Here is a 24,851-nt window from a genome sequence, read left to right as displayed (position 1 = left end):
CAGGAGATGCTCCTCAGTGTGTCTGTGAACTGTCTGAACTCACTCATACGCTTCCTGAGCAGAGGCAGACCAGCTATAGGTATAGATCTGTGTGTGTCAATAATTTATTGTGTGTGCTACTACAGATCCACCACTTTACTCTGTGTGTGTGTGTGTGTGTGTGTGTGTGTGTGTAGTTCAGCATGTGGTGTGTCAGCCCTGGAATGGTTTCTTGCTGTACTCTCTGCTGAATTCAGGAGAATATCTTACACTGCACCCAGCAACACTCAGCTTAATGACTCTGGTAACACACTCACACACTCTCACACACACTCACACACTCACACACACTCACACACTCACACACACTCTCACACACTCACACACACACTCACACACACACTCACACACACACACACTCTCACACAGACTCGTACACTCACACACTCACACACAGACTCGTACACTCGTACACTCACACACACATACTCACACACTCACTCACACACACACTCGTACACTCACACACACACACACACACTCACACACTCACACACACACTCTCACACACACTCGTACACTCACACACACACACTCATACACACACACATACTCACACACGCAATAAATGGAAGCATTTCAGTGTGCAGCAAATCACGAATGATTATAAAGACCAACAGACGGACTGTTTGGTGTGTGTGTGTGTGTGTGTGTGTGTGTGTGTGTGTGTGTAGCTGGTCCGTTGGTCTGGAAACAGAGTGCAGTGGGAGTCGAACATTGTGTGTGTGTGTGAAACTGCTGAGAAAACAGGACTGAAAGAGTTGAGTGGAAACACCATACACACTCTTAAGTGTCTGCTGATTGAGGTACACACAAATACACATTTATTTTCCCTCTGCTTCTCTGCTGTGGATATTCTATAAATATATTTGTGTGTGTGTGTGTGTGTGTGTGTGTGTCTCAGGGCAGTGAGTGTTCTCTGAGTGAAGATGTGAAACTGAGAGTGGAGAGCCTGTTAGAGTCCCTCCACCATCTGCGTCCTTCAGAGACCAGCACTGGCTCTTTACTGTATCCTACACACACATACACACACACACACACACACACACACACACACTCGTATTTGTCCTTAACTGTGTCTCAGTCGAGTGGGACGTTTATCCATCTGCCTTGCTGACTTCACTGTGAATCACTAGCTTTAACACACGCACACACACACACACACACACACACACACACACAGAGGCACTCAGACTGTGTGTAAAGTAATGAAGGAGTTTACTGGATTTAACAGTCTTCATTCACACTTGTTCTTTATATATGTTACTGTGTTTGTTCTGTTCCTGTACAAATTCTTCTTCATTGTCACTTTCATAAACATCACACACTCCTCCACACAGACACACACACCACCTGACTGTATTACACACACCTCAGTGGTGCATTGTTATTGTTCTGATAGTGTATTTCATTATTATTAGGAGTTATGAGTTCAGTAAATTGTGGTGAGGTCAGGTAATAATTATAACGTAAACATGTTATACACACACACTCACACACACACATAATAGCTGAATGTTCTAAAACATGAATAAAAATAATATATAAGTAATAAGTGAAAACATGATGCATCAATATACAGTATGCAGTATATTAAGTAGAAATATATATTGTATCAAATCCTTACAATATATATATATATATATATATATATATATATATATATATAATGTAAGGATTTGATACGTGAGTACACTGTTATGAATGAGGTTGTGTACAGTTATATTAATATATATATATATATATATATATATATATATATTTTTTTTTTTTTTTTAAAGGATTTGATACATGAGTACACTGTTATGAATGAGGTTGTGTACAGTTATATACAGTATCTCACAAAAGTGAGTACACCCCTCACATTTGTGTAAATATTTGATGATATCTTTTCATGTGAGAACACTGAAGAAATGACACTTTGCTACAATGTAAAGTAGTGAGTGTACAGCTTGTGTAACAGTATGAATTTGCTGTTCCCTCAAAATAACTCAACACACAGCCATTAATGTCTAAACCGCTGGCAACAAAAGTGAGTACACCCCTAAGTGAAAATGTCCAAATTGGGCCCAATTAGCCATTTTCCCTCCCCGGTGTCATGTGACTTAGTGTTACAAGGTCTCAGGTGTGAATGGGGAGCAGGTGTGTTAAATTTGGTGTCATCGCACTCACACTCCCTCATACTGGTCACTGGAAGTTCAACATGGCACCTCATGGTAAAGAACTCTCTGAGGATCTGAAAAAAGAATTGTTGCTCTACATAAAGATGGCCTAGGCTATAAGAAGATTGCCAAGACCCTGACACTGAGCTGCAGCACGGTGGCCAAGACCATACAGCGGTTTAACAGGACAGGTTCCACTCAGAACAGGCCTCGCCATGGTCCACCAAAGAAGTTGAGTGCACGTGCTCAGCGTCATATCCAGAGGTTGTGTTTGGGAAATAGACGTATGAGTGCTGCCAGCATTGCTGCAGAGGTTGAAGGGGTGGGGGGTCAGCCTGTCAGTGCTCAGACCATACACCGCACACTGCATCAAATTGGTCTGCATGGCTGTCGTCCCAGAAGGAAGCCTCTTCTAAAGATGATGCACAAGAAAGCCCGCAAACAGTTTGCTGAAGACAAGCAGACTAAGGACATGCATTACTGGAGCCATGTCCTGTGGTCTGATGAGACCAAGATAAACTTATTTAGTTCAGATGGTGTCAAGCGTGTGTGGGGCAACCAGGTGAGGAGTACAAAGACAAGTGTGTCTTGCCTACAGTCAAGCATGGTGGTGGGAGTGTCATGGTCTGGGGTTGCATGAGTGCTGCCGGCACTGGGGAGCTACAGTTCATTGAGGGAACCATGAATGCCAACATGTACTGTGACATACTGAAGCAGAGCATTCAATTCAATTCAATTCAATTTTATTTGTATAGCACTTTTTACAATAGACATTGTCTCAAAGCAGCTTTACAGAAATATCAACACGGTATACAGATATTAAAGGTGTGAATTTATCCCAACTGAGCAAGCCACTGAGTGGCGACGGTGGCAAGGAAAAACTCCCTAAGATGTTTTAAGAGGAAGAAACCTTGAGAGGAACCCGACTCAGAAGGGAAGAGCATGATCAGTATGCATTATTCCAGCATGATAACGACCCCAAACACACCTCCAAGATGACCACTGCCTTGCTCAAGAAGCTGAGGGTGAAGGTGCTGGACTGGCCAAGCATGTCTCCAGACCTAAACCCTATTGAGCATCTGTGGGGCATCCTCAAACGGAAGGTGGAGGAGCACAAGGTCTCTAACATCCACCAGCTCCGTGATGTGGTCATGGAGGAGTGGAAGAGGACCCCAGTGGCAACCTGTGAAGCTCTGGTGAACTCCATGCCCAAGAGGGTTAAGGCAGTGCTGGAAAATACACACACACACACACACACACACACATATATATATATATATATATATATATATATATATATATATATATATATATATGTGTGTGTGTGTTTTGGGGAGAGTCTGTAGAAGGTATTACTGTTTAAAAGAGATCAGAATCTGTCCTATTTAATCCAGTGTGTGTTTAACAGTAGTGTGTCTGAACCACAGCTGGTCCACTAGGTAGTGCACTAGGTAGGGAGCGTTGCTCTTTCCGTACCCTTGTCTCTGTGCTTTAAAGATAATATAACTGATCATGAGCACTCCCGGTATCCCACAATGCACCGCGGGAGGTCAGTGTCCAAACCAGGTGCGGTATGGACGGAGTGACCATACAGTGCACTTCATAGGGAGTAGGAGTGTGTTTCTGACGCGGCCCTGTGCGTCACTCAAACCGCTCCGTGTGGAAGTGTGGCGCGCGACACGGTATGTTCTCTTACTTTATTTATCTTTATTTATTTATGTACATTTTAAAGAGTTTGCAAAGTGAAAGTAAAGACATATAAACTCATCCTTATTCTACAGGAGGAAATGAGATCAGAATAAACGCCACGTGGGACCTGAGTGTGAAGAAGCTGCGCTGTGATTGGTCGGCGGTGGGGCAGCGCGCGAGCCCGGTGTGTGTATGTAAATGAGCGTTAATAACGCGACGTCATCACTTTAAACAGCGCACACGCACACGCGTTACAGATCTGTGTGAATGTAGATTTGATGTGTCCGCTGCCGCTGCCGCTGCTTCCTGTTTCCTGTCTTCCTGTGTAAAAGGTACGAGTCATTCATCCATCAGCTCTAATCATCCACTGCGTTCTCACACTACTTCCGGTCTTATTATTTATTATCTTAATTCATTAGCATACCGGTTTATGAACTGTGATCCGCTCTGAGCGCGTGCTAATGCGACAGATGAGGAGTGTGAGTGAGTGAGTGAGTGAGTGAGTGTGTGTGTGAGTGTGAGTGAAATACAAAATAAATAAGATGTAAGACATTATGGGACAGATGATGAGTGAGGAGAGAGAGAGAGAGAGAGAGTGTGTGTGTGTGTGTGTGAGTGTGTGTGTGTGTGTGTGTGTGTGTGTGTGTGAGAGAGAGAGAGCGCGAGAGTGAGTGAAATATAAAAGGAATAAGATGTAAGACATTATGGGACAGATGAGTGAGGAGAGAGAGAGAGAGAGAGAGTGTGTGTGTGTGTGTGTGTGTGTGAGAGAGAGAGAGCGTGAGAGTGAGTGAAATATAAAAGGAATAAGATGTAAGACATTATGGGACAGATGAGTGAGGAGAGAGAGAGAGTGTGTGTGTGTGTGTGTGTGAGAGAGAGAGAGAGCGAGAGCGTGAGAGTGAGTGAAATATAAAAGGAATAAGATGTAAGACATTATGGGACAGATGATGTGTGTGTGTGTGTGTGTGTGTGTGTGAGAGAAATATAAAAGGAATAAGATGTAAGACATTATGGGACAGATGATGTGAATGAGTGTATGTGTGAGTGAGTGAAATATAAAAGGAATAAGATGTAAGACATGGGACAGATGATGAGTGAGGAGAGAGTGTGTGTGAGTGTGAGCGAGAGTGAGTGAAATATAAAAGGAATAAGATGTAAGACATTATGGGACAGATGATGTGAATGAGTGAGTGAGTGTGTGTGAGTGTGTGTGTGTGTGTGTGTGAGTGAAATATAAAAGGAATAAGATGTAAGACATTATGGGACAGTAGTTTGAGATGTGGAGCTCTGCTCAGCAGAACGGTGTTCACGGTCAGCAGGTGTCAGAAGTGTAACAGGTATGGAGGTATCAGGTATGAGGTATGGAGGTATGAGGTATGGAGGTATGAGGTATGGAGGTATCAGGTATGGAGGTATCAGGTATGGAGGTATGAGGTATCACGTATGAGGTATCAGGTATGAGGTATGGAGGTAGCAGTGTAAGGAGAGAGTGAAGAATGGAGCCATGGTACGTTTTTAATTTCACAGCTACATTTAATGTACTGTTGCAGTTTAATGGTTTTCATTTGATTCAGTCTGATATAACATTCAGCACCAGGATGGTGTGATGCAGACCCCAGTGTTTTACTCCTCTTATACCACAGCACTTCCCCAATAATGACCTTTTATTTATTAAAAAGCAGCACATCAATCTTCTGTTTAATTATATCTGTGTGTAACGCTCAGGAATGTCCCTGAGAAACTTACTTCTTGTTGTCACTTACATTATAGCAGCTATAAACACTCGTTCCCTCACCATCCCTCTCTTTATTCCCTCTCTTTATTCCCTCTCTTTATTCCCTCTCTCTATTCCCTCTCTCTATTCCCCCTCTCTTTATTCCCCCCCTCTCTCTCTATTCCCTCTCTCTTTAAGTTAAAGACAGAAACGCAGCTTGTCATGTTGAGAGAAACTGTACAGAAATGTCTCTTTACAGAAACGTCACCATATCAGCGATTACTCACGTTGTTGTTTTACACAGGTTTCTTTATCAAAGATGATACGTTTTCCTTTGTTGAATATTGTTTTGTTTAATTTTTTAAAAAGCTGTTACTATAGAAACAATCCCATATTAGAATGAGGAGTGTTTTATGTGTTGAAGTCAGAGAGAAATGACGTTAGTGGTGAAGACAAGGATGTAAATGAGCAGATCATTTACACTAATTTACTTGCAGAGTGAGTTAGAGAGTACTCCAGCTCTGCACCTGTCTGTCTGCTCTATTCCAGGTGTCCTAGACACACCTGGCTGCACCATGGGTCTGTCTTCATTATGCTTTCGGTTACAGAATGACTAATCTACTGTAGTGCACTATGTAGTGAATAGTTTTATCTGGTCATGTGACCTCTGCATCTTTCACACAGGAGCTTTATACCAGTGTGTCTCTACCTGTGTCTCTACCTTATATCAGTGTGCTCTTTACCTGTGTGTTACAGGTGTGTCACGCCATGCTGAGTGTGTGTGCTGTGCTGCTGATTGCAGCATTTGGGGCTGTGTGTTCCACAAACTCTGACACACCCCGACACAGACACGACTCCAACCTGGAGATCTGTATCCTACTGTACACGTGTGTGTGTGTGTGTGTGTGTGTGTGTGTGTGTGTGTGTGTGTGTGTGTGTGTGTGTGTGAGGTTGATATTGGGGGGTGTGTGTGTGTGAGGTTGATATTGGTGTGTGGGGGTGTGTGTTATTTTCCTAAGTGTGTGTTAGATAAGCGTCTGTTTGAGGTGAAGAGGAAGGATCAGCTGAACGCTCTTAAGAATCTGGTGGATCTGAACGACGTAAATCAGCAGTACAAAATTATCGACATCATGCTGAAGGGGCTCTTCAAGGTTCTGCGTTCCTCTCGTCCAATCAGCTCATCTTTCTGTCTTGTCCAATCAGCTTGTCTTTCTATCTCTAAATCTGTTTCTGAGCACCGGCCTCAGAAGTCTCGGTCCTGACCTGTGTGTGTGTGTGTGTGTGTGTGTGTGTGTGTGTGTGTGTGTGTGTGTGTGTGTGTGTGTAGGTACTAGAGGAATCCAGAGCTGTTCTTGTCGCTGCTAATCTGCAGCCAGATGATCCGTTTCCTCTGGATGATAAAATTAAAGAGGGTGAGTGCTTCTCGTCCTCCTGTAATGAGATGAATAGATGATGATGATGATGATGATGATGATGATGATGGTGGTATGTGATGTTCACACAGCGTCTCTCTCACACTCTGGTTGTGTATGTAGCGTACTCCCACGTGGTGGAGAACACGGCGTTTTTCGGAGACGTAGCTCTGCGTTTCCCACGTATCGTCCATCACTACTACGACCGTAACGCTGAGTGGGAGAAGACGCTGCGCTGGGGGCTGAGCTTCTGTAACCAGTCTGGAGTGTTTCACGGAGGCAGTCACCAACAAGTCCTCACTCTGGTGCGTGATGTCATCAAAGAGCGCCTTTAAAAACACATCAATGCTAAAACTTGACATGTTCATGTGCTGGAAGATCTAATCTCTCGTTGCAGATGTCTCAGGAGTTGGGAATCACAGAGAAGTCTCCAGACTTTATTAACCCTTACCGTACAGAGAAAGATGACGTGAGACACACACACACGCACACAGTGCTTTACATATAAACATCATGTACAACAGCTTCTGACCAATCACATTCCAGAATTCAACAGCACTGTGGTAATAAGATGCGGTATCTCTCTCTCTCTCTCTCTCCTGACTGTCTCTCAGGTGCTCCACACTGCGGAGGCCTTCCAGAAGATTCTCCGTGAAGAACAGAAGCACAGGAGGAAGGAGGAGAAGAGGAAAGAGATGAGGAAAGGGCCACGAATTTCCCGTTCTCGCTCTGAACTCTAACGCCCCCTGCTGGACAAACACTGAGAGAGAGAGAGAGAGAGAGAGAGAGAGAGAGAGAGAGAGAGAGAGAGAGAGAGAGAGAGACACAGATCTGAGAGTCAGAGCTACATCAGGTGTAGACGAGGTAGAGGAGCCGGAGAACGACAGAATACAGGGAGAAAAAGAACAGATTACACAGGAATGGATGAAACATTACATGTAAACACTGAGCTGTGACGGTTTATTAAACGTTTTATACGAATTCACTTTAATGCTGAGCGCAAATAGATCATATAAATAATGTAAAGCAAACATAACCAGATTTATTAAATTGTATAAATAATGTTTAACAGGACATGACTGTCTTTATAACCTTTGATTATTTACAGGTGCATCTCAGAAAATTAGAATATCGTGGAAAAGTTCATTTTTTTCCATAATTTAATTCAAAAAGTGGAACTTTCATATATTCTAGATTCATTACACATAAAGTGAAATATTTCAAGTCTTTTTTTCGGTTCTAATATTGATGATTATGGCTTACAGCTCACGGAAATCAAAAATCCAGTAGATCCCAGTATAATCCCAGAGTCTGGAGGAAGAGTGGAGAGGAACAGAATCCAAGCTGCTTGAAGTCCAGTGTGAAGTTTCCACAGTCAGTGATGATTTGAGGTGCCATGTCATCTGCTGGTGTTGGTCCAGTGTGTTTTCTCAAGTCGAGAGTCGATGCAGTGTCTACCAGGAGATTTTAGAGCACTTCATGCTTCCCTCTGCTGACGAGCTTTATGGCAATGCTGATTTCAATTCAATTCAATTCAATTTTATTTGTATAGCGCTTTTTACAATAGACATTGTCTCAAAGCAGCTTTACAGAAATATCAACACGGTATACAGATATTAAAGGTGTGAATTTATCCCAACTGAGTGAGACGGTGGTGACGGTGGTGTGGAAAAACTCCCTAAGATGTTTTAAGAGGAAGAAACCTTGAGAGGAACCCGACTCAGAAGGGTTAGGGTTAGGAGGTTACCCATCCTCATCTGGGTAACAACAGATAGTGTGAAAAAGTTCATTATGGATTTATATGAAGTCTGTATGGCCTTAGGAGCAGCCGTAGTCCCAGCAGTCTGGAATTGGTGTAATGAGAGCTCCATCCAGAGGCAGGACATCCGAAACGGATCAGGCAGGTCCGGAGAGCAGAGAGGATCAGGATCTCTAGTATCTCCATAAAATCATGTGTGGCTCGACAGAAGGAGAGAGGGAGAGAAGAGATTATTAGGACTGTGCTTAGCGTAACAGAAAGTCTATTCAGGGTAGGCTTGAGTAAACAAATACGTTTGAAGCCTAGACTTAAACACTGAGACTGTGTCTGAGTCCCGAACACTAATAGGAAGACTGTTCCATAACTGTGGGGCTCTATAAGAGAAAGCTCTTCCCCCTGCTGTAGTCTTCACTATTCGAGGTACCGTCAAATAGCCTGCACCTTTTGATCGAAGTAGGCATGGCGGAACATAGAAAACCAAAAGGTCGATTATGTACTGTGGTGCGAGACCGTTTAGTGCTTTATAGGTTAATAAAAGTATTTTATAATCAGTGTGAGATTTCACTGGGAGCCAATGCAGTGTGGATTTCCTTTTCCAGCAGGACTCTGCACCTGCCCACAGTGCCAAAACTTCCAGTAACTGGTTTACTGACCGTGGTGTTACTGTGCTCAATTGTCCAGCCGACTCGCCTGACCCGAACCCCATAGAGAATCTACAAGAGACACCAGACCCAATACAGACTAGCTGAAGACCGCTATCAAAGCAACCTGGGCTTCCAGAACACCTCAGCAGTGCCACAGGCTGATCGCCTCCATGCCACGCCGCACTGATGCAGTCATTCCTGCACAAGGATTAAAGCCCTGACCGAGTATCAGCGCATAAATTAACATCCTGTTCACAAGGTCAACATTTCTGTATTATAAATTCCTTATTCGAATATTCTGAGAAACTGAATGTTTGATGTCTGTGAGCTGTAAGCCGTAATCATTAAGATTAAAACAAAAACACGCTCGAAATATTTCACTTTGTGTAATGAATCTAGAATATATGAAAGTTCTACTTTTTGAATTAATTTACGTTCATTAATGAACTTTTCCACGATATTCAGATTTTGAGATGCACCTGTATGTAGGTAGGATGTACAGTAATATGTGCCCTGTGTTCCAATTCTGTGTCCAACACTTCCCCTTGAAGAGCTCCCCTTGTTACATCATAGAAGTGCACACATAATACACTACGCTTGAGCTGAGAGAGTAATAGCACAAGGCTCTTGAGGTAGCTGAGGTCACTTCACCAAGGGGCTGGTGTTACAGAAGTATTGGAACACAGCTGTGCAAGCTCAGGGGAACTTTAACTCCTTTAATGGAAACTTGGGAATCTGCTTTTTATTCAGTGATGTGTGGCGTGTTGCAGAAAGACCTACAGATCTAGTGGAATTTTCAAACCTGGTTTAGACAGCTAGTTTATTTAAAGATATAATCGTGTGTGTGTGTGTGTGTGTGTGTGTGTGTGTGTGTTAATTATCATGATCATATAACTAATTATCATCAGATCCTGAGAGCATAATTGTGACTTTAGGACGGTGGAGATTGTACAATATGTTCAAAATGATATATTAAATATTTACTACATTTGTACAGATTCTGTTTAAATTGCGTGTCAATATTTGTTTCATGTCAGTAAAAGTTTTCAGTTTATTTGCGGAGACACTTCTAAACCTTCCAGATGTGTAACAGCGAGAGAGGGAGTGTCTGAGAATACACTGTTCCTGTTCTTACACTAAAATCTGAATTAACATCTGTGATGTATAGTAATTTACTGTAAATGCTGTCAACATGACTGTAAAATCTCTTTCCTGCTGTTATTTTCATTTCTAAAACCAATTCCCTTGTTCTTGAATCACCAAAAAAGGTTGTTCAGATCTGTGAGTCGACTCATCATTTACCTAAAAGAATCGAGTCGGATAACTGATTCAAACCTCTGTCTGGTCTGCCAGGAACAGATCCCTGAGGATGACTGAGGTAAAAGAACAAAATAAGTTCTCAGAATGTTCATTATAATTACTCGTGTAGTTGTTAATGTTTGGATTTTGTGAATAACCGTGACGAGGGAAAAAGAGTTCACCCTCCTTCAGTTCTCTGTTTCTATTCATCAGGGTTTAAATAATATCGTGTGGTCCTCACCAACTTCTACAGACAGACAACAACAAAAATCACAACTGATATCAATATGTAGTCATTTTCACCCAAAATAAACCAACATGCAGAATCCAGGTGAGAAAAAATAAGTGCACCCTATAATTCATCTTCAGCAACAATGACCTGGAGTACTGATTTCTGTAGGAGTCTATCAGTCTCAGATCATTTTGGAGAAGTTTTTGCAACCCTCTTCCTTGTGTGTGTGTGTGTGTGTGTGTGTGTGTGTGTGTGTGGAGTTAAAGGCAGCTGTGCTGAGCCTTGAGTGTATCATGAAATACTTTATTGATCCAGGGTTTCTGATTCAGGTAAGTCCAGATGGAAACCGTTAGAACACGTTTTGTTTGAACATATTTAAAACAATGCAGAGAGATCCGATTATTTATTAATATTATTGTGCTAAATATTTTTAATGGTTATAATTATATATCAGATTTCTCTATCTTTAGGTGTTCTGCAACTCTGATTAAAATATGAAGTTACCTGTGTTTATCTCTTTGTCCTATAGAGGGAGCCATACTGCCATATTTCTAATATGTTAGTGTACGTTTATGTTTACAGTATTCAGCTGTGGAGTGGTGCGGGAGACAACAAGACAAGTCATGCAGCTGTAAAGGTGAATGGCACACAGGGGTGAACCTGTCCCGAGGGAGTTGCACTAAAGTCTCAAAAATACACGTTACTGAACAGGCAACTGTGTGTCCTCTGTGGATAGAATCCTGGATGAGGTTTCTATCCTCAACACCGATGTGAGGTGAGACAATACAATTACAATACAATTACAAAAAAGATACAGTACAGTATATACAGTTAATTCCAGATTAGAAAATTATCCCATACATTATTTTGTGTTTTGACAACATTAAAACAGAAGAAAAAAATAATCGTGTGGAAATGTGCAATATATTATCTATTCTTGAATATTATATATTTTAAAAAATGTTTAAAAATTATTACTTTTTCTATATAAAAAAAAAATAAGGGAACGCTTAATCATCACAGTATAACACCAAGTCAGTTAAACTTCAGGGATATCAATCTGTCCAGTTAGTAAGCATACGTGTTTGTGAATCAGATTCACCAGTTTCAGTTTCAGGAAGTACCTGCAACCCAATCCGGTGGCACAGGTAGTCCAGCTCCTCCAGCATGGGACATCCATACGTACCGTCGCAAGGAGGTTTGGTGTGTCTCCCAGCACAGTTTCAAGAGCATGGTGGAGATACCGGGAGATGGGTCGTCACACAAGGAGAGCTGGACAGGGCCGTAGAAGGGCAAAGACCCAGCAGCAGGACTGATATCTGCTCCTTTGGAGGAGGAGCAGTGCCAGAGCCCTACAAAATGACCGGGATGAAATCCTCAGAGCCATTGTTAGACCTTGCGCTGGTGCAGTGGGCCCTGGGTTCCTCTTGGTGCATGAAAATGCCTGGCCTCATGTGGCCAGAGTGTGTAGGCAGTTTCTGGATGACAAAGGCATTGATGCCACTGACTGGTCCTCACTTTCCCCAGACCTGAATTCATCTGAGAACCTCTGGGACGTTATGTATCGGAGCATGTGAAGACACCAAGTAGCACCACAGACTGTCCAGGAGCTCACTGATTTCCTGATCCAGGTCTGGGAGGAAGTCCCCCAGGACACCATTCACCATCTCATCAGGAGGATGCCCAGACCTTGTCGGGAGTGCATATGGGCACATGGGAGCCATATACACTACTGAGTGACATTATGAGTCGCCATGATGAAATCCATGCAAGTTGAATCAGCCTGTAATTCAGTTTTTACTGTGGTTGTCAGTGTGATTTTGAATCCAGCCCTCAGTGTGATGATGATTTTGGCTTCCATTATCACATCATTTTGTTCTCAATAAATTACACAATGTATATAAGTAAAGACTTTCAACTTGAATATTTTGTTCATCGAGATACAATGTGTGATTTAAGGGTTCCCTTAATGTTTTGAGTGGTGTATTAGTGTGTGAATTGTAGGTTGTCTGAATTGTCCAAGCTTCCATTGGTGTCAGACACATCAGCTGAGTATACAAAAGGTAAGTCTGATAAAGATGGAGATAAGTCGTCATTATGTCATTGTAAAGTTCATCTTTGACCACCACTGAAATATTTGAAATATATTCACATTTATACTGATATATTTCATATTGACACATTTTAGAAAGGAAAAAAACTAAACAACGAGATTGGACTAAAAAATATCCAAGTCACTGAACAGCACATATTTTCTGCTTGGCAAGTTCGGCTGATGCTCTGAAAGCAGTTTGCATCACTTGAACGTAACTTATTCCCCCATGCAGAGCTGCATTTATTGCCTTCTCCTTCTCCTCTGATGTTGTCTGCAGCGCTCCAAACTTTTCTGCCAATTTCAAAATATGTTTGTCCTTCACCAGAATCTTCTGTGCTTCAGTTCTTGATTCCTGCAGCAGTTTCCAGTAGATTTTCTGCCATTCAGTCCTGGAAGCATCTGGATATCTTCTTTTGCACTGTTCCACTTTTTCTTTTAACTTCTGGTCCTGGATGTTACAAATCGCTCTCTCCACATCCCCGTAGATATTGTCTGTGTAGTAAGTCCCCTCATTATCACGCACCATGCGCTCCACTTTCTCCATAAATTCTTTGAATTGTTTGTAGCTCGGTGCTTTGTTGTTTAAACAGTGGTACCGATTTCCACATCTCGCTACTAACTCTCTGAGAGCAGGGTCTCCATCCTGAAGGAACTGTCTGATGTTCTTCTTCAGGTTGTCTTTATAAGTAAAGAGTATCATTGTGTACCTGTCTGCATTCTGAAAGGTCTTTTTGATTTCATCCATGGTGCTCCTCTCCTCCTGGGTGAATCGTACAGATAAACTGATCACTATGAGGAAAGCGTGAGGTCCCGGAGAAGAATAGGTCAAACAGTTCATTATTTCCATGATCACATCTTGGTTACTGAGCTGGGTATCAAAAATTCCAGGTGTGTCAATGATGGAGATTTGTTTACTGCCCCTTAGGATTTTATGAGAACTGCACTCTCTGGTTTGTGAGGTTGGGCTAGCAGCAGACTGGAACACGTTTCTTCCGAGGATGGTGTTTCCAGAAGCACTCTTCCCAACTCCAGTCTTTCCCAGAAGCACCAGTCTCACCTGGGGCACTTGTTCACCAAGCTGCTTTTGGAGATCCGCTGCACCTGAAACTACACAGAAAATATCTGTGAAGGGTTTTCTCTCATTTAAGTCATGTATTCATAAGTAGAGTTAGCTGAATTACTTAAAAAGTGTTTTGATGGTAGAATAGTGAATACTCAGTGGTAAATGTGTGCAGTATCATGTTCTTTTAAAATGCAAAAGAAGATTGATATGTCCACAATTGGCTTGTTATTGGCTTTGAGTGACTTATGCTCTGACCCCACAGAATACAAGTGACTGAATGTTTAGCATCAGTGTTTCACACTATATAATGTAGCCAAACTATAATAAACATAATTAGCCATAAATTAATAGAGCTCTAGTATAACGATGACGATCACACTCTGAAAATGACCACTCAGTTATGGAACAGCCTTTAAGTCTAAGCTGAAAACGTTTGTTTAATCAAGCTTTTTGTTAATAGCTTTTCTCTCACACAGATCTTTAGGGTTCATGTGCTTAGAGATTTCTGGTTAACCCGCTGTTTCCCCACCTCTCATGCATACACCCGGGTTTCTTGGTGGTGGAGTGACTGGCTGCTTTATGTCCCAGGATGCCCTCATACCCGCGCAACATTTTGAAAATATTTTTCTAGGTTTTTAGTCAGTTTTAATGAATGGTGGGAATTTCACTGGAATTGTGGTTTTATCAGATACTACCCCTGTAGAGAATGATTAGGTCAAACCTTTCCTTTACTCATTCAAGTCACTTGTCATCGCAGAGCCATTCTTCAACATAAGGTGTTCATCTGATGCATCTTTTATCTTCACAATACATTGCAGCTCAAGACTTAAATATATGTTAACTCAATGATGTCACTGGCATGACATTACACACAATTGTCCACAATTAATTTTAAATAATGATTTTTTTGGATAAGTGGTGAAACATCAATTAAATTTTGCTTGTCTAACACCAAAAACCTGTTAAGAATAATGAACATAACATCACAATTTAAATAAAAACTGCGATTATTGGATCTTACATGTGATGTCCTTCTGAATACTGGACCTCCTTTGAGCCGTGTAAAACTGGCTTCCGTTCTTGCTCACCATGCTTTTAATTATACTCAGTAACTCGGTGACTTGGCGCTGCACTGTGTTGGTGTTATTGAAGAGATGGATTCTGTTCCTACAGTCTTTAACCAACTGCTTGAGCTCACCTCCTCTGTTCCTTTCTACAAACTTTACAATCGTCTCGTCCTCCTCCAGCTCGTCTCCTCGTGTGAAGAGCACTACGGTAAACTTCTGGATGTTTGGACCGAATAATCCTTTAATGAGGTCCAGCATCTCCTCCTCATTCTGCAACTCTTCTCCAACAGGAACTACAAGCAGAACAGCATGAAGACCAGACTGACAGAGAGACACCAGCTTATCTTTCTCTTGCTGGAGCTCATCTTCTGTGGCATCTGGATCCAGCAGGTCTGGAGTGTCAATCACACACACCTTCCTTCCTCCAACATGGCGTGTGTGTTCTTCACATTTTTTAGTAACTTTCTCTTTGTAGCGTTTTGGACTGCTGAACACTTTTTCTCCCAGTATTGTGTTTCCTGAGGAGCTTTTCCCAGAACCTCTTCTCCCCAACACCAAGATCCTGATGGTAGAATCAGCTGCAACGGGTGAAGGTCTGGCAGAAGAGTCTGAAAATGCAAAGTGTGGATAAATGCACATAGTTATAATAACTGTGTAAGTGTTTATTAAAACAAACTGCAGGCCATGAATAATTAAATTAACTGTGATGGGGTGCTAACTCCAGTCTAGAAGGAACAGTACACACAGCCCTTCTTCAGTGCACATATAATCACAAAGACGACTGAATTACTAGTATCTAATCAGCCACTGGATCCAAATATAAGCGTGACCCCTCTGGTATACTATAATGCACATCTTCGCTTCAACCAGTGCTCCATACAGTCACTTACGTGAGTGGTAAGTGGAAATAACCAGTTGCTAAGTTAAGTGTTACATTTACACACACACTTGTTACTAATTAAGCATTATATGGTTAGTGTAAACTATCGTAACTCTTCTCGGATCTTATTAATAAAATGTAGATTAAATTGACGTGTTGTAAAATGACAGTATTGTCATGCTAACTAGTTTTTTGCTAGCCTGCTAAGGGTTAGGTTTAGCTTTCATGTGCAGTGGCTAATTTAATGGCTGACCTGTTTCTAATTGTTTTATTAATATGAGTATTGTGAGTTATTCATATAATACATATATATATATATATATATATATATATATATATATATATATATATATATATATATATATATATATATATATATATATATGCTACAAGTGGGCAGTCCAGAAAGTCTACACGTGTGGGGCCCAAGTAGGTCCTTGGTAGGCTTGTTTCAGTTTACTGTGTCAGAGACTTAACCTTTTCTCTGCAGTACTTCAGAAGCAGATTAAACTGCATTTATTGCAATAATTATATTGTATGCATTACCATAAATTATTTTTTTATTTGTAATTTTTTCATTTAACTTCCTCAAATCAGAATAATTCAATGATAAAAAAAACACCTCTTCCTTTATGATATTGAAACCACAAACACAGCACATATCTATATTCATATAGGATTAAAATAGGATTTAGTATTTATTGGGCTATGACTGGGGCCCAGGTGGGCAGTAAATGGGCTGATATACAGTGGATATAAAAAGTCTACACACCTTAAATTGGCATGGTTTTGTGATTTAAATGTATTAATTTTTTTTAAGAAACCAAGATCATGTCAGAAACTTTTCCACACACATTGTGAAATTACACTGTATAAAATTAAGTGGTTTGGTTTCATCTGACTGCTGAAGTCTTGGACCACAAAGAGCTTACAGAGCATGTACGGTATCTCAATTGTTGAAATGTATCAATCAGGAGAGGGTTAGGGTTACTTTTCAAAACATTAGGTGTACCATGGAACACCGTGAAGTCCGTCATCAACAAGTGGAGAGAATGGAGCACCACAGTGACATCACCAAGAACAGGACGCTCCTCCAAATTTTATAAAAGGACAAGACAAAACTTACCAGGGAGGCTGCCGAAAGACCTACAGCAAAGGAACATCTGACGAGTACTGATTACTCTCTGCATGTGACAACAATCTCTCATATTTTTTACATATCTGGGTTATGGGGTTCAGCTCATGCTGAATACAAGTCAGAGTCACAGCACAGATCAGATTTCATTTATCATGTGTCAGAGTCAGGCGAGCTGACTAACAAGATGATGGTGGAATATTTGGTTTCAAAAGTTTTATGTTTAATATAAGCGAGTTTGTCATTGTACTGTTTTATTGTTGTGTTTTTCATTAAGAATAATAATGAACCCACCATTCAAGCAATTGCTGCCCCGAAGTGCCGCTAATTCAAAAGCTAAAGTGAAATATGCATGGGAGCACAGGCATTCATAAATGATTTAAACGTGAGGGGGGAAAGAGGGAAATGTAAAGTAAACTGTATTATGGAGCTTTTATCCTTGTAATGTTTTCCGAGTTAAAGTCCAGCCCATGCAGGACCCTCCATGTACTCATGTTTCTGTTCCCTAATAACCCATTTTAAGTTCATGTGGGAGCCAACCTGTTTGCCTACAAAGAGCCTACATGTAGCACGTCTGTGCCTCACTATTAGCCCGTACAGGTATCTGCTTGTAGGGAAACTGTGGACAAAAGATGGTGGAGCCCAGCTGGACTGTTTACACGGCCTCCAGTTTTAAGCCCATTCCAGGCACATGTGGACCCTACACGATAATGATAATAATGATAATGAGTCTTTATTGATCACATATACACTATACATTATTTTCTTCGCATACCCCAGCATGCAGGAAGCTTGGGTCAGTGCGCAGGGTCAGCCATGATACATGCACATACGGACGGGGCTCAGGAAATAAATGGACATGTGATTCAGTACTGTTGTGTATTCTGATGGATGTCCTACAGTTACTATGTTGAGGAACAGGATTCAGTCAGTCTACATTACAATGACTGTACAGTATTCCTCTTATTATGCAGCATTAGACTAAGAGATGATGGGCATTCCTAGAGTTAATAATTATTTCTTCTATTTCGTTTCACCCTTAATTTTATTTGTCATCTATAATGCCTTTCTCATGCCCAAGGTGCCCTAAAATAGACTGGTTAGCCACAGCTGTAATTCACAGTTGTTTCCAAGGTTGAACCACAGTCATATAGCTGGTCATAATCCCACTGACACTACCACGGCCCACACCTCCGCTCATCAGGTGATCAGGTATAAGTGAAGCAGGACAAAAAAACGGGAATAGTAACAGTGTTAAATATATCAGACCTGTGGGACTGCTAAGTACAAATATTATAAACTGAAACACCGACTGCTGAAATACTGCACTGCATCAAACAGTGAAATAATACTCGTAACTAAAAAAAAAAAATAAAGGTCTGATCTTACCCGGAAATGCAGACGCCGTCGACATGTTAACTTTACTTTAAATCCTGCCAAACTGGTAGAACAAGCTGTAGATGAGAAAATAAACACACTAAATAAATATATAGACTCATTGTAGCTTTATTTTTTATTTAAAAACAACAACAACAACTTTAGGCTATATATAAACTATATAAACTACTATATAAAAGACGTTATAAATACTTACACAAAGCTTAGAGTAAAGAGAAGCAAACCTGGTGTCTGCGCTTTGAGAGACGAATTTTATTTTCACATTTCCAAAAGGAGCACTTTTTTTGAAACAAAGTCTATTGGCGCCATCTTTTGGCAGAAACAGGAATTGTAACGATGGAAAATAAACCCTTCATGATTGATTTCTTCACGAGATCAACCCTGATCTTCTCCTGATCAAGTTACACCAGACAAAATCTGTGGGATTAATTTCCCGTCAGAAGTATTGAACAATCACGGATCGAAAATAATAAGCGTGAATCAAACATTTAAAAACACATGCAAAATTATATCACACAAAACTGAAACATGAATTCAAAGCTTTCTGAATCGCACACAAAATCATGTTTTCTTGGTTATATTACTGTGTGTATCGTGCTCTCTGACATTTTCTGCTCATGTTTTGCTTTTTCTGAACATTATGCTGTTTTTCAACATTTCAACATTCTCAAAAGCTGCAGATCGAGTTTTATGTAAATCAGGGCGGGATTTAGCGTCCCCATTGGTCCACTACAGCTCCTCTCTAGCCAATCAATCGAAGAGGCGAGTGCGCGTCACTCCACTGTGACTCATGACTGTTGTGTTGACGTGTGAAGAAATCAACACTTAAATTGAACTTTTTAAATAGCATGAAGTTGGTTAAAAGGTCTAACTCAGTAACACACTATAGAACATTGGTTTAATGTTGTTTGTTATATTCCAGTCACATTTGTACCTAACGAGTATCTGTAGTTATGACGTCTGTAGTAGCCCGGATGTACAGGGAAGTTGTGGTTAACAGAATTAAATTATTTGGGAAATGTCATGTGCTCCCTGGGATAGGCTCCAGGTTCCCCGTGACCCTGAAAAGGAGTAAACGGTAGAAGATGGATGGATGGATGGGAAATGCCATGTACATAAAGCAAAGTATATGTTAACTGTACCAAATGGTAGATTATTTTCCACTGACTGAAAGATTATTTACGATTCTCTAACGTCAATACAGAACAATCGTGAAGCTGTTCAGACATTTCGGCTGTTGATAAGGATACTTGCTGTATTAGATGTATGATTGATTTTTGATATGAGATGCAGAATTTTTATTTGACTGATTTATAGATTCAAGTGTTTTTGTATGACTTTGTATTCCCCTACTGTTATTTAATAAATAAAATAATAATAATAATAAAGCATAAGCTGCTATATAGTTCCCCAGTAAAGTGATTACAGAACTGTTTATGTCCTTCACTCAACATGGTGTCAGAAGTATTTATACATGAATATACCGTGCATTGTGTAAGTTACAGTATACAGATGTTTAGCTGATGTGGGGAAGTAGGCTGGAGCTGTCAGTGTTCAGAGAGTTAACATTTAGCAGTTTGAAATGGATCAGCTAGCTCAGTTACTTCAGTTCAGTGGAGGACTAGCAACGATCACACTGCTAACTTAGACTGGTAGGTGATGGTAATGTACAGTTATGAAAATGAGGATTTGTAATTAAGATAAAAATGTTGGTAATTGGGTGATTTGATGTAACCATAGTTTGTCATATTTTCACATAGGATCAATTAAACATGAAAAGAAAGGGAGAGATATCAGAGTTCTTTTTAAAGAAGCACAAACAGGCAGCTCAGGTGCACACAGCCATGTCTGCTTGATGCCTGCTTGTGATGTTTAGGTGATGGACAGGTTTAAGGGATAGAAAATACAGTTTGTACAGTATAAAAATCATTATGGAAATTTCACATAAAACATCGAAACCCAACATTGTGTGTGTGTGTGTGTGTGTGTGTGTGTGTGTGTGTGGACCCCCCAAAAGTAGCAGTGGTCAACCTCTGGACACCCCATGTATAAAACTCTAGTTCCGGGAGTTTAAATAACTAAATAACTATCGTGTGGTCCTCACCAACTTCTACACACAGATAACAACAAAAATCACAACTGATTTCAATATGTAGTCATTTTCACCCAAAAATAAAACAACATGCAGAATCCAGGTGAGAAAAAATAAGTGCACCCTATAATTCCTCTTTAGCAACAATAACCTGAAGTACTGTTTCCCGTAGGAGTTTATCAGTCTTTCAGATCATTTTGGAGAAGTTTTTGCCCCCTCTTCTTTACAAGTGTGTGTGTGTGTGTGTGTGGAGTTAAAGGCAGCTGTGCTGAGCCTTGAGTGTATCATGAAATACTTTATTGATCCAGGGTTTCTGATTCAGGTAAGTCCAGATGGAAACCGTTAGAACATGTTTTGTTTGAACATATTTAAAACAATGCAGAGAGATCCGATTGTTTATTAATATTATTGTGCTAAATATTTTTAATGGTTATAATTATATATCAGATTTCTCTATCTTTAGATGTGAATGTTCTACAACTCTGATTAAAATATGAAGTTACCTGTGTTTATCTCTTTGTCCTATAGAGGGAGCCATACTGCCATATTTCTAATATGTTAGTGTACGTTTATGTTTACAGTATTCAGCTGTGGAGTGGTGCGGGAGACAACAAGACAAGTCATGCAGCTGTAAAGGTGAATGGCACACAGGGGTGAACCTGTCCCGAGGGAGTTGCACTAAAGTCTCAAAAATACACGTTACTGAACAGGCAACTGTGTGTCCTCTGTGGATAGAATCCTGGATGAGGTTTCTATCCTCAACACCGATGTGAGGTGAGACAATACAATTACAATACAATTGCAAAAAAAGATACAGTACAGTATATACAGTTAATTCCAGATTAGAAAATTATCCCATACATTATTTTGTGTTTTGACAACATTAAAACAGAAGAAAAAAATAATCGTGTGGAAATGTGCAATATATTATCTATTCTTGAATATTATATATTTTTAAAAATATTTAAAAATTATTACTTTTTTTATATAAAAAAAATTAAGGGAACACTTAATCATCACAGTATAACACCAAGTCAGTTAAACTTCAGGGATATCAATCTGTCCAGTTAGTAAGCATACGTGTTTGTGAATCAGATTCACCAGTTTCAGTTTCAGGAAGTACCTGCAACCCAATCCGGTGGCACAGGTAGTCCAGCTCCTCCAGCATGGGACATCCATACGTACCGTCGCAAGGAGGTTTGGTGTGTCTCCCAGCACAGTTTCAAGAGCATGGTGGAGATACCGGGAGATGGGTCGTCACACAAGGAGAGCTGGACAGGGCCGTAGAAGGGCAAAGACCCAGCAGCAGGACTGATATCTGCTCCTTTGGAGGAGGAGCAGTGCCAGAGCCCTACAAAATGACCGGGATGAAATCCTCAGAGCCATTGTTAGACCTTGCGCTGGTGCAGTGGGCCCTGGGTTCCTCTTGGTGCATGAAAATGCCTGGCCTCATGTGGCCAGAGTGTGTAGGCAGTTTCTGGATGACAAAGGCATTGATGCCACTGACTGGTCCTCACTTTCCCCAGACCTGAATTCATCTGAGAACCTCTGGGACGTTATGTATCGGAGCATGTGAAGACACCAAGTAGCACCACAGACTGTCCAGGAGCTCACTGATTTCCTGATCCAGGTCTGGGAGGAAGTCCCCCAGGACACCATTCACCATCTCATCAGGAGGATGCCCAGACCTTGTCGGGAGTGCATATGGGCACATGGGAGCCATATACACTACTGAGTGACATTATGAGTCGCCATGATGAAATCCATGCAAGTTGAATCAGCCTGTAATTCAGTTTTTACTGTGGTTGTCAGTGTGATTTTGAATCCAGCCCTCAGTGTGATGATGATTTTGGCTTCCATTATCACATCATTTTGTTCTCAATAAATTACACAATGTATATAAGTAAAGACTTTCAACTTGAATATTTTGTTCATCGAGATACAATATGTGATTTAAGGGTTCCCTTAATGTTTTGAGTGGTGTATTAGTGTGTGAATTGTAGGTTGTCTGAATTGTCCAAGCTTCCATTGGTGTCAGACACATCAGCTGAGTATACAAAAGGTAAGTCTGATAAAGATGGAGATAAGTCGTCATTATGTCATTGTAAAGTTCATCTTTGACCACCACTGAAATATTTGAAATATATTCACATTTATACTGATATATTTCATATTGACACATTTTAGAAAGGAAAAAAACTAAACAACGAGATTGGACTAAAAATATCCAAGTCACTGAACAGCACATATTTTCTGCTTGGCAAGTTCGGCTGATGCTCTGAAAGCAGTTTGCATCACTTGAACGTAACTTATTCCCCCATGCAGAGCTGCATTTATTGCCTTCTCCTTCTCCTCTGATGTTGTCTGCAGCGCTCCAAACTTTTCTGCCAATTTCAAAATATGTTTGTCCTTCACCAGAATCTTCTGTGCTTCAGTTCTTGATTCCTGCAGCAGTTTCCAGTAGATTTTCTGCCATTCAGTCCTGGAAGCATCTGGATATCTTCTTTTGCACTGTTCCACTTTTTCTTTTAACTTCTGGTCCTGAATATTACAAATCGCTCTTTCCACACCCCCATAGATATTGTCTGTGTAGTAAGTCCCCTTATTATCACGCACCATGTGCTCCACTTTCTCCATGAATTCTTTGAATTGTTTGTAGCTCGGTGCTTTGTTGTTTAAACAGTGGTACCGATTTCCACATCTCGCTACTAACTCTCTGAGAGCAGGGTCTCCGTCCTGAAGGAACTGCCTGATGTTCTTCTTCAGGTTGTCTTTATAAGTAAAGAGTATCATTGTGTACCTGTCTACATTCTGAAAGGTCTTTTTGATTTCATCCACGGTGCTCCTCTCCTCCTGGGTGAATCGTACAGATAAACTGATCACTATGAGGAAAGCGTGAGGTCCCGGAGAGGAATAGGTCAAACAGTTCATTATTTCCATGATCACATCTTGGTTACTGAGCTGGGTATCAAAAATTCCAGGTGTGTCAATGATGGAGATTTGTTTACCGCCCCTTAGGATTTTATGAGAACTGCACTCTCTGGTTTGTGAGGTTGGGCTAGCAGCAGACTGGAACACGTTTCTTCCGAGGATGGTGTTTCCAGAAGCACTCTTCCCAACTCCAGTCTTTCCCAGAAGCACCAGTCTCACCTGGGGCACTTGTTCACCAAGCTGCTTTTGGAGATCCGCTGCACCTGAAACTACACAGAAAATATCTGTGAAGGGTTTTCTCTCATGCAGGTCATGACAAGTCATGTAACCATACAGTAAATGTATTGATACCAGAATAGTGAATACACTGGAGTAAATGTGTTCAGTATTATATTCTGTCAAAATGTACAAGAAGCATTATTCGATTATGTGATTATTGGATCTTACATGTGATGTCCTTCTGAATACTGGACCTCCTTTGAGCCGTGTAAAACTGGCTTCCGTTCTTGCTCACCATGAGGTTAATTATACTCAGTAACTCGGTGACTTGGCGCTGCACTGTGTTGGTGTTATTGAAGAGATGGATTCTGTTCCCACAGTCTTTAACCAACTGCTTGAGCTCACTTCCTCCGTGCCTTTCTACAAACTTTACAATCGTCTCGTCCTCCTCCAGCTCGTCTCCTCGTGTGAAGAGCACTACGGTAAACTTCTGGATGTTTGGACCGAATAATCCTTTAATGAGGTCCAGCATCTCCTCCTCATTCTGCAACTCTTCTCCAACAGGAACTACAAGCAGAACAGCATGAAGACCAGACTGACAGAGAGACACCAGCTTATCTTTCTCTTGCTGGAGCTCATCTTCTGTGGCATCTGGATCCAGCAGGTCTGGAGTGTCAATCACACACACCTTCCTTCCTCCAACATGGCGGGTGTGTTCTTCACATGTTTTAGTAACTTTCTCTTTGTAGCGTTTTGGACTGCTGAACACTTTTTTTCCCAGTATTGTGTTTCCTGAGGAGCTTTTCCCAGAACCTCTTCTCCCCAACACCAAGATCCTGATGTCTCCTGTAGAACCTGTTAGTTAGGAATAAATAATTAAAAGTCAAACTTAAGAAGTATTCTGTATATTACACACAGTACACATGTGAAATGCAGTTACTGTAATCTCCCACTGCTCTTTGCAGTATATGTTTGATAAGTTATCTTACTCGCCTTGAGCAAAGTCCACAGTAGCCAT

General features: G+C 40.9%; 4 protein-coding genes across 6 annotated transcripts; 2 read left to right on the top strand and 2 right to left on the bottom strand.

Moving 5' to 3' along the window:
- On the top strand, nt 1–1,606 carry LOC128616020 (meiosis inhibitor protein 1). The gene is made up of 5 exons (XM_053638472.1): nt 1–79; nt 177–283; nt 714–845; nt 944–1,047; nt 1,124–1,606. The coding sequence occupies exons 1-5, from the start codon at nt 7–9 to the stop codon at nt 1,173–1,175; spliced, it is 468 nt and encodes a 155-aa protein (XP_053494447.1). The 5' UTR covers nt 1–6; the 3' UTR covers nt 1,176–1,606.
- A 2,144-nt stretch (nt 1,607–3,750) lies between these two features.
- ccdc134 (coiled-coil domain containing 134) lies at nt 3,751–10,629 on the top strand. 3 transcript variants are annotated; one of them, XM_053638468.1, is made up of 8 exons: nt 3,764–3,883; nt 3,983–4,222; nt 6,364–6,478; nt 6,637–6,758; nt 6,935–7,019; nt 7,143–7,324; nt 7,417–7,488; nt 7,634–10,629. In XM_053638468.1, the coding sequence occupies exons 3-8, from the start codon at nt 6,376–6,378 to the stop codon at nt 7,757–7,759; spliced, it is 690 nt and encodes a 229-aa protein (XP_053494443.1). In that variant the 5' UTR covers nt 3,764–3,883; nt 3,983–4,222; nt 6,364–6,375; the 3' UTR covers nt 7,760–10,629. The 3 variants fall into 3 exon arrangements, with proteins under 3 accessions (XP_053494444.1, XP_053494443.1, XP_053494445.1); XM_053638470.1 differs by having other exon boundaries at nt 3,831–3,883; nt 3,983–4,080; XM_053638469.1 differs by having other exon boundaries at nt 3,751–4,074.
- Nucleotides 10,630–12,509: 1,880 nt separating this feature from the next.
- On the bottom strand, nt 12,510–18,834 carry LOC128616007 (GTPase IMAP family member 8-like). Its single transcript, XM_053638441.1, has 4 exons — nt 18,788–18,834; nt 18,583–18,647; nt 15,133–15,786; nt 12,510–14,155 (listed from the first exon to the last, which is right to left on the bottom strand). Exons 2-4 carry the CDS (start codon nt 18,605–18,607, stop codon nt 13,188–13,190), a joined length of 1,647 nt encoding a protein of 548 aa, XP_053494416.1. The 5' UTR covers nt 18,608–18,647; nt 18,788–18,834; the 3' UTR covers nt 12,510–13,187.
- Nucleotides 18,835–22,238: 3,404 nt separating this feature from the next.
- Nucleotides 22,239–24,851, bottom strand: LOC128616302 (GTPase IMAP family member 8-like). Its single transcript, XM_053638876.1, has 3 exons — nt 24,827–24,851; nt 24,062–24,688; nt 22,239–23,883 (listed from the first exon to the last, which is right to left on the bottom strand). Exons 1-3 carry the CDS (start codon nt 24,849–24,851, stop codon nt 22,916–22,918), a joined length of 1,620 nt encoding a protein of 539 aa, XP_053494851.1. The 3' UTR covers nt 22,239–22,915.

Source organism: Ictalurus furcatus, chromosome 12, assembly GCF_023375685.1.
Source record: "Ictalurus furcatus strain D&B chromosome 12, Billie_1.0, whole genome shotgun sequence".
Taxonomy (NCBI): Eukaryota; Metazoa; Chordata; class Actinopteri; order Siluriformes; family Ictaluridae; genus Ictalurus; species Ictalurus furcatus.
This window is presented reverse-complemented; position numbering and strand designations above follow the sequence as displayed.

Coding starts and splice junctions, on each gene's coding strand:
- LOC128616007 (XM_053638441.1), bottom strand. CDS start 18,607: ATGTCGACGGCGTCTGCATTTCCGG. Junction 15,787..18,582: donor GACGGCGTCTGCATTTCCGG/GTAAGATCAGAC, acceptor TTGCATTTTCAG/ACTCTTCTGCCAGACCTTCA. Junction 14,156..15,132: donor TATTCAGAAGGACATCACAT/GTAAGATCCAAT, acceptor TTTTCTGTGTAG/TTTCAGGTGCAGCGGATCTC.
- LOC128616302 (XM_053638876.1), bottom strand. CDS start 24,851: ATGGCTACTGTGGACTTTGCTCAAG. Junction 24,689..24,826: donor TACTGTGGACTTTGCTCAAG/GCGAGTAAGATA, acceptor CCTAACTAACAG/GTTCTACAGGAGACATCAGG. Junction 23,884..24,061: donor TATTCAGAAGGACATCACAT/GTAAGATCCAAT, acceptor TTTTCTGTGTAG/TTTCAGGTGCAGCGGATCTC.
- ccdc134 (XM_053638469.1), top strand. CDS start 6,376: ATGCTGAGTGTGTGTGCTGTGCTGCTGATTGCAGCATTTGGGGCTGTG. Junction 7,325..7,416: donor ACCAACAAGTCCTCACTCTG/GTGCGTGATGTC, acceptor CTCTCGTTGCAG/ATGTCTCAGGAGTTGGGAAT. Junction 7,489..7,633: donor ACCGTACAGAGAAAGATGAC/GTGAGACACACA, acceptor ACTGTCTCTCAG/GTGCTCCACACTGCGGAGGC.
- LOC128616020 (XM_053638472.1), top strand. CDS start 7: ATGCTCCTCAGTGTGTCTGTGAACTGTCTGAACTCACTCATACGCTTC. Junction 80..176: donor CAGAGGCAGACCAGCTATAG/GTATAGATCTGT, acceptor GTGTGTGTGTAG/TTCAGCATGTGGTGTGTCAG. Junction 1,048..1,123: donor ACCAGCACTGGCTCTTTACT/GTATCCTACACA, acceptor ACTGTGTCTCAG/TCGAGTGGGACGTTTATCCA.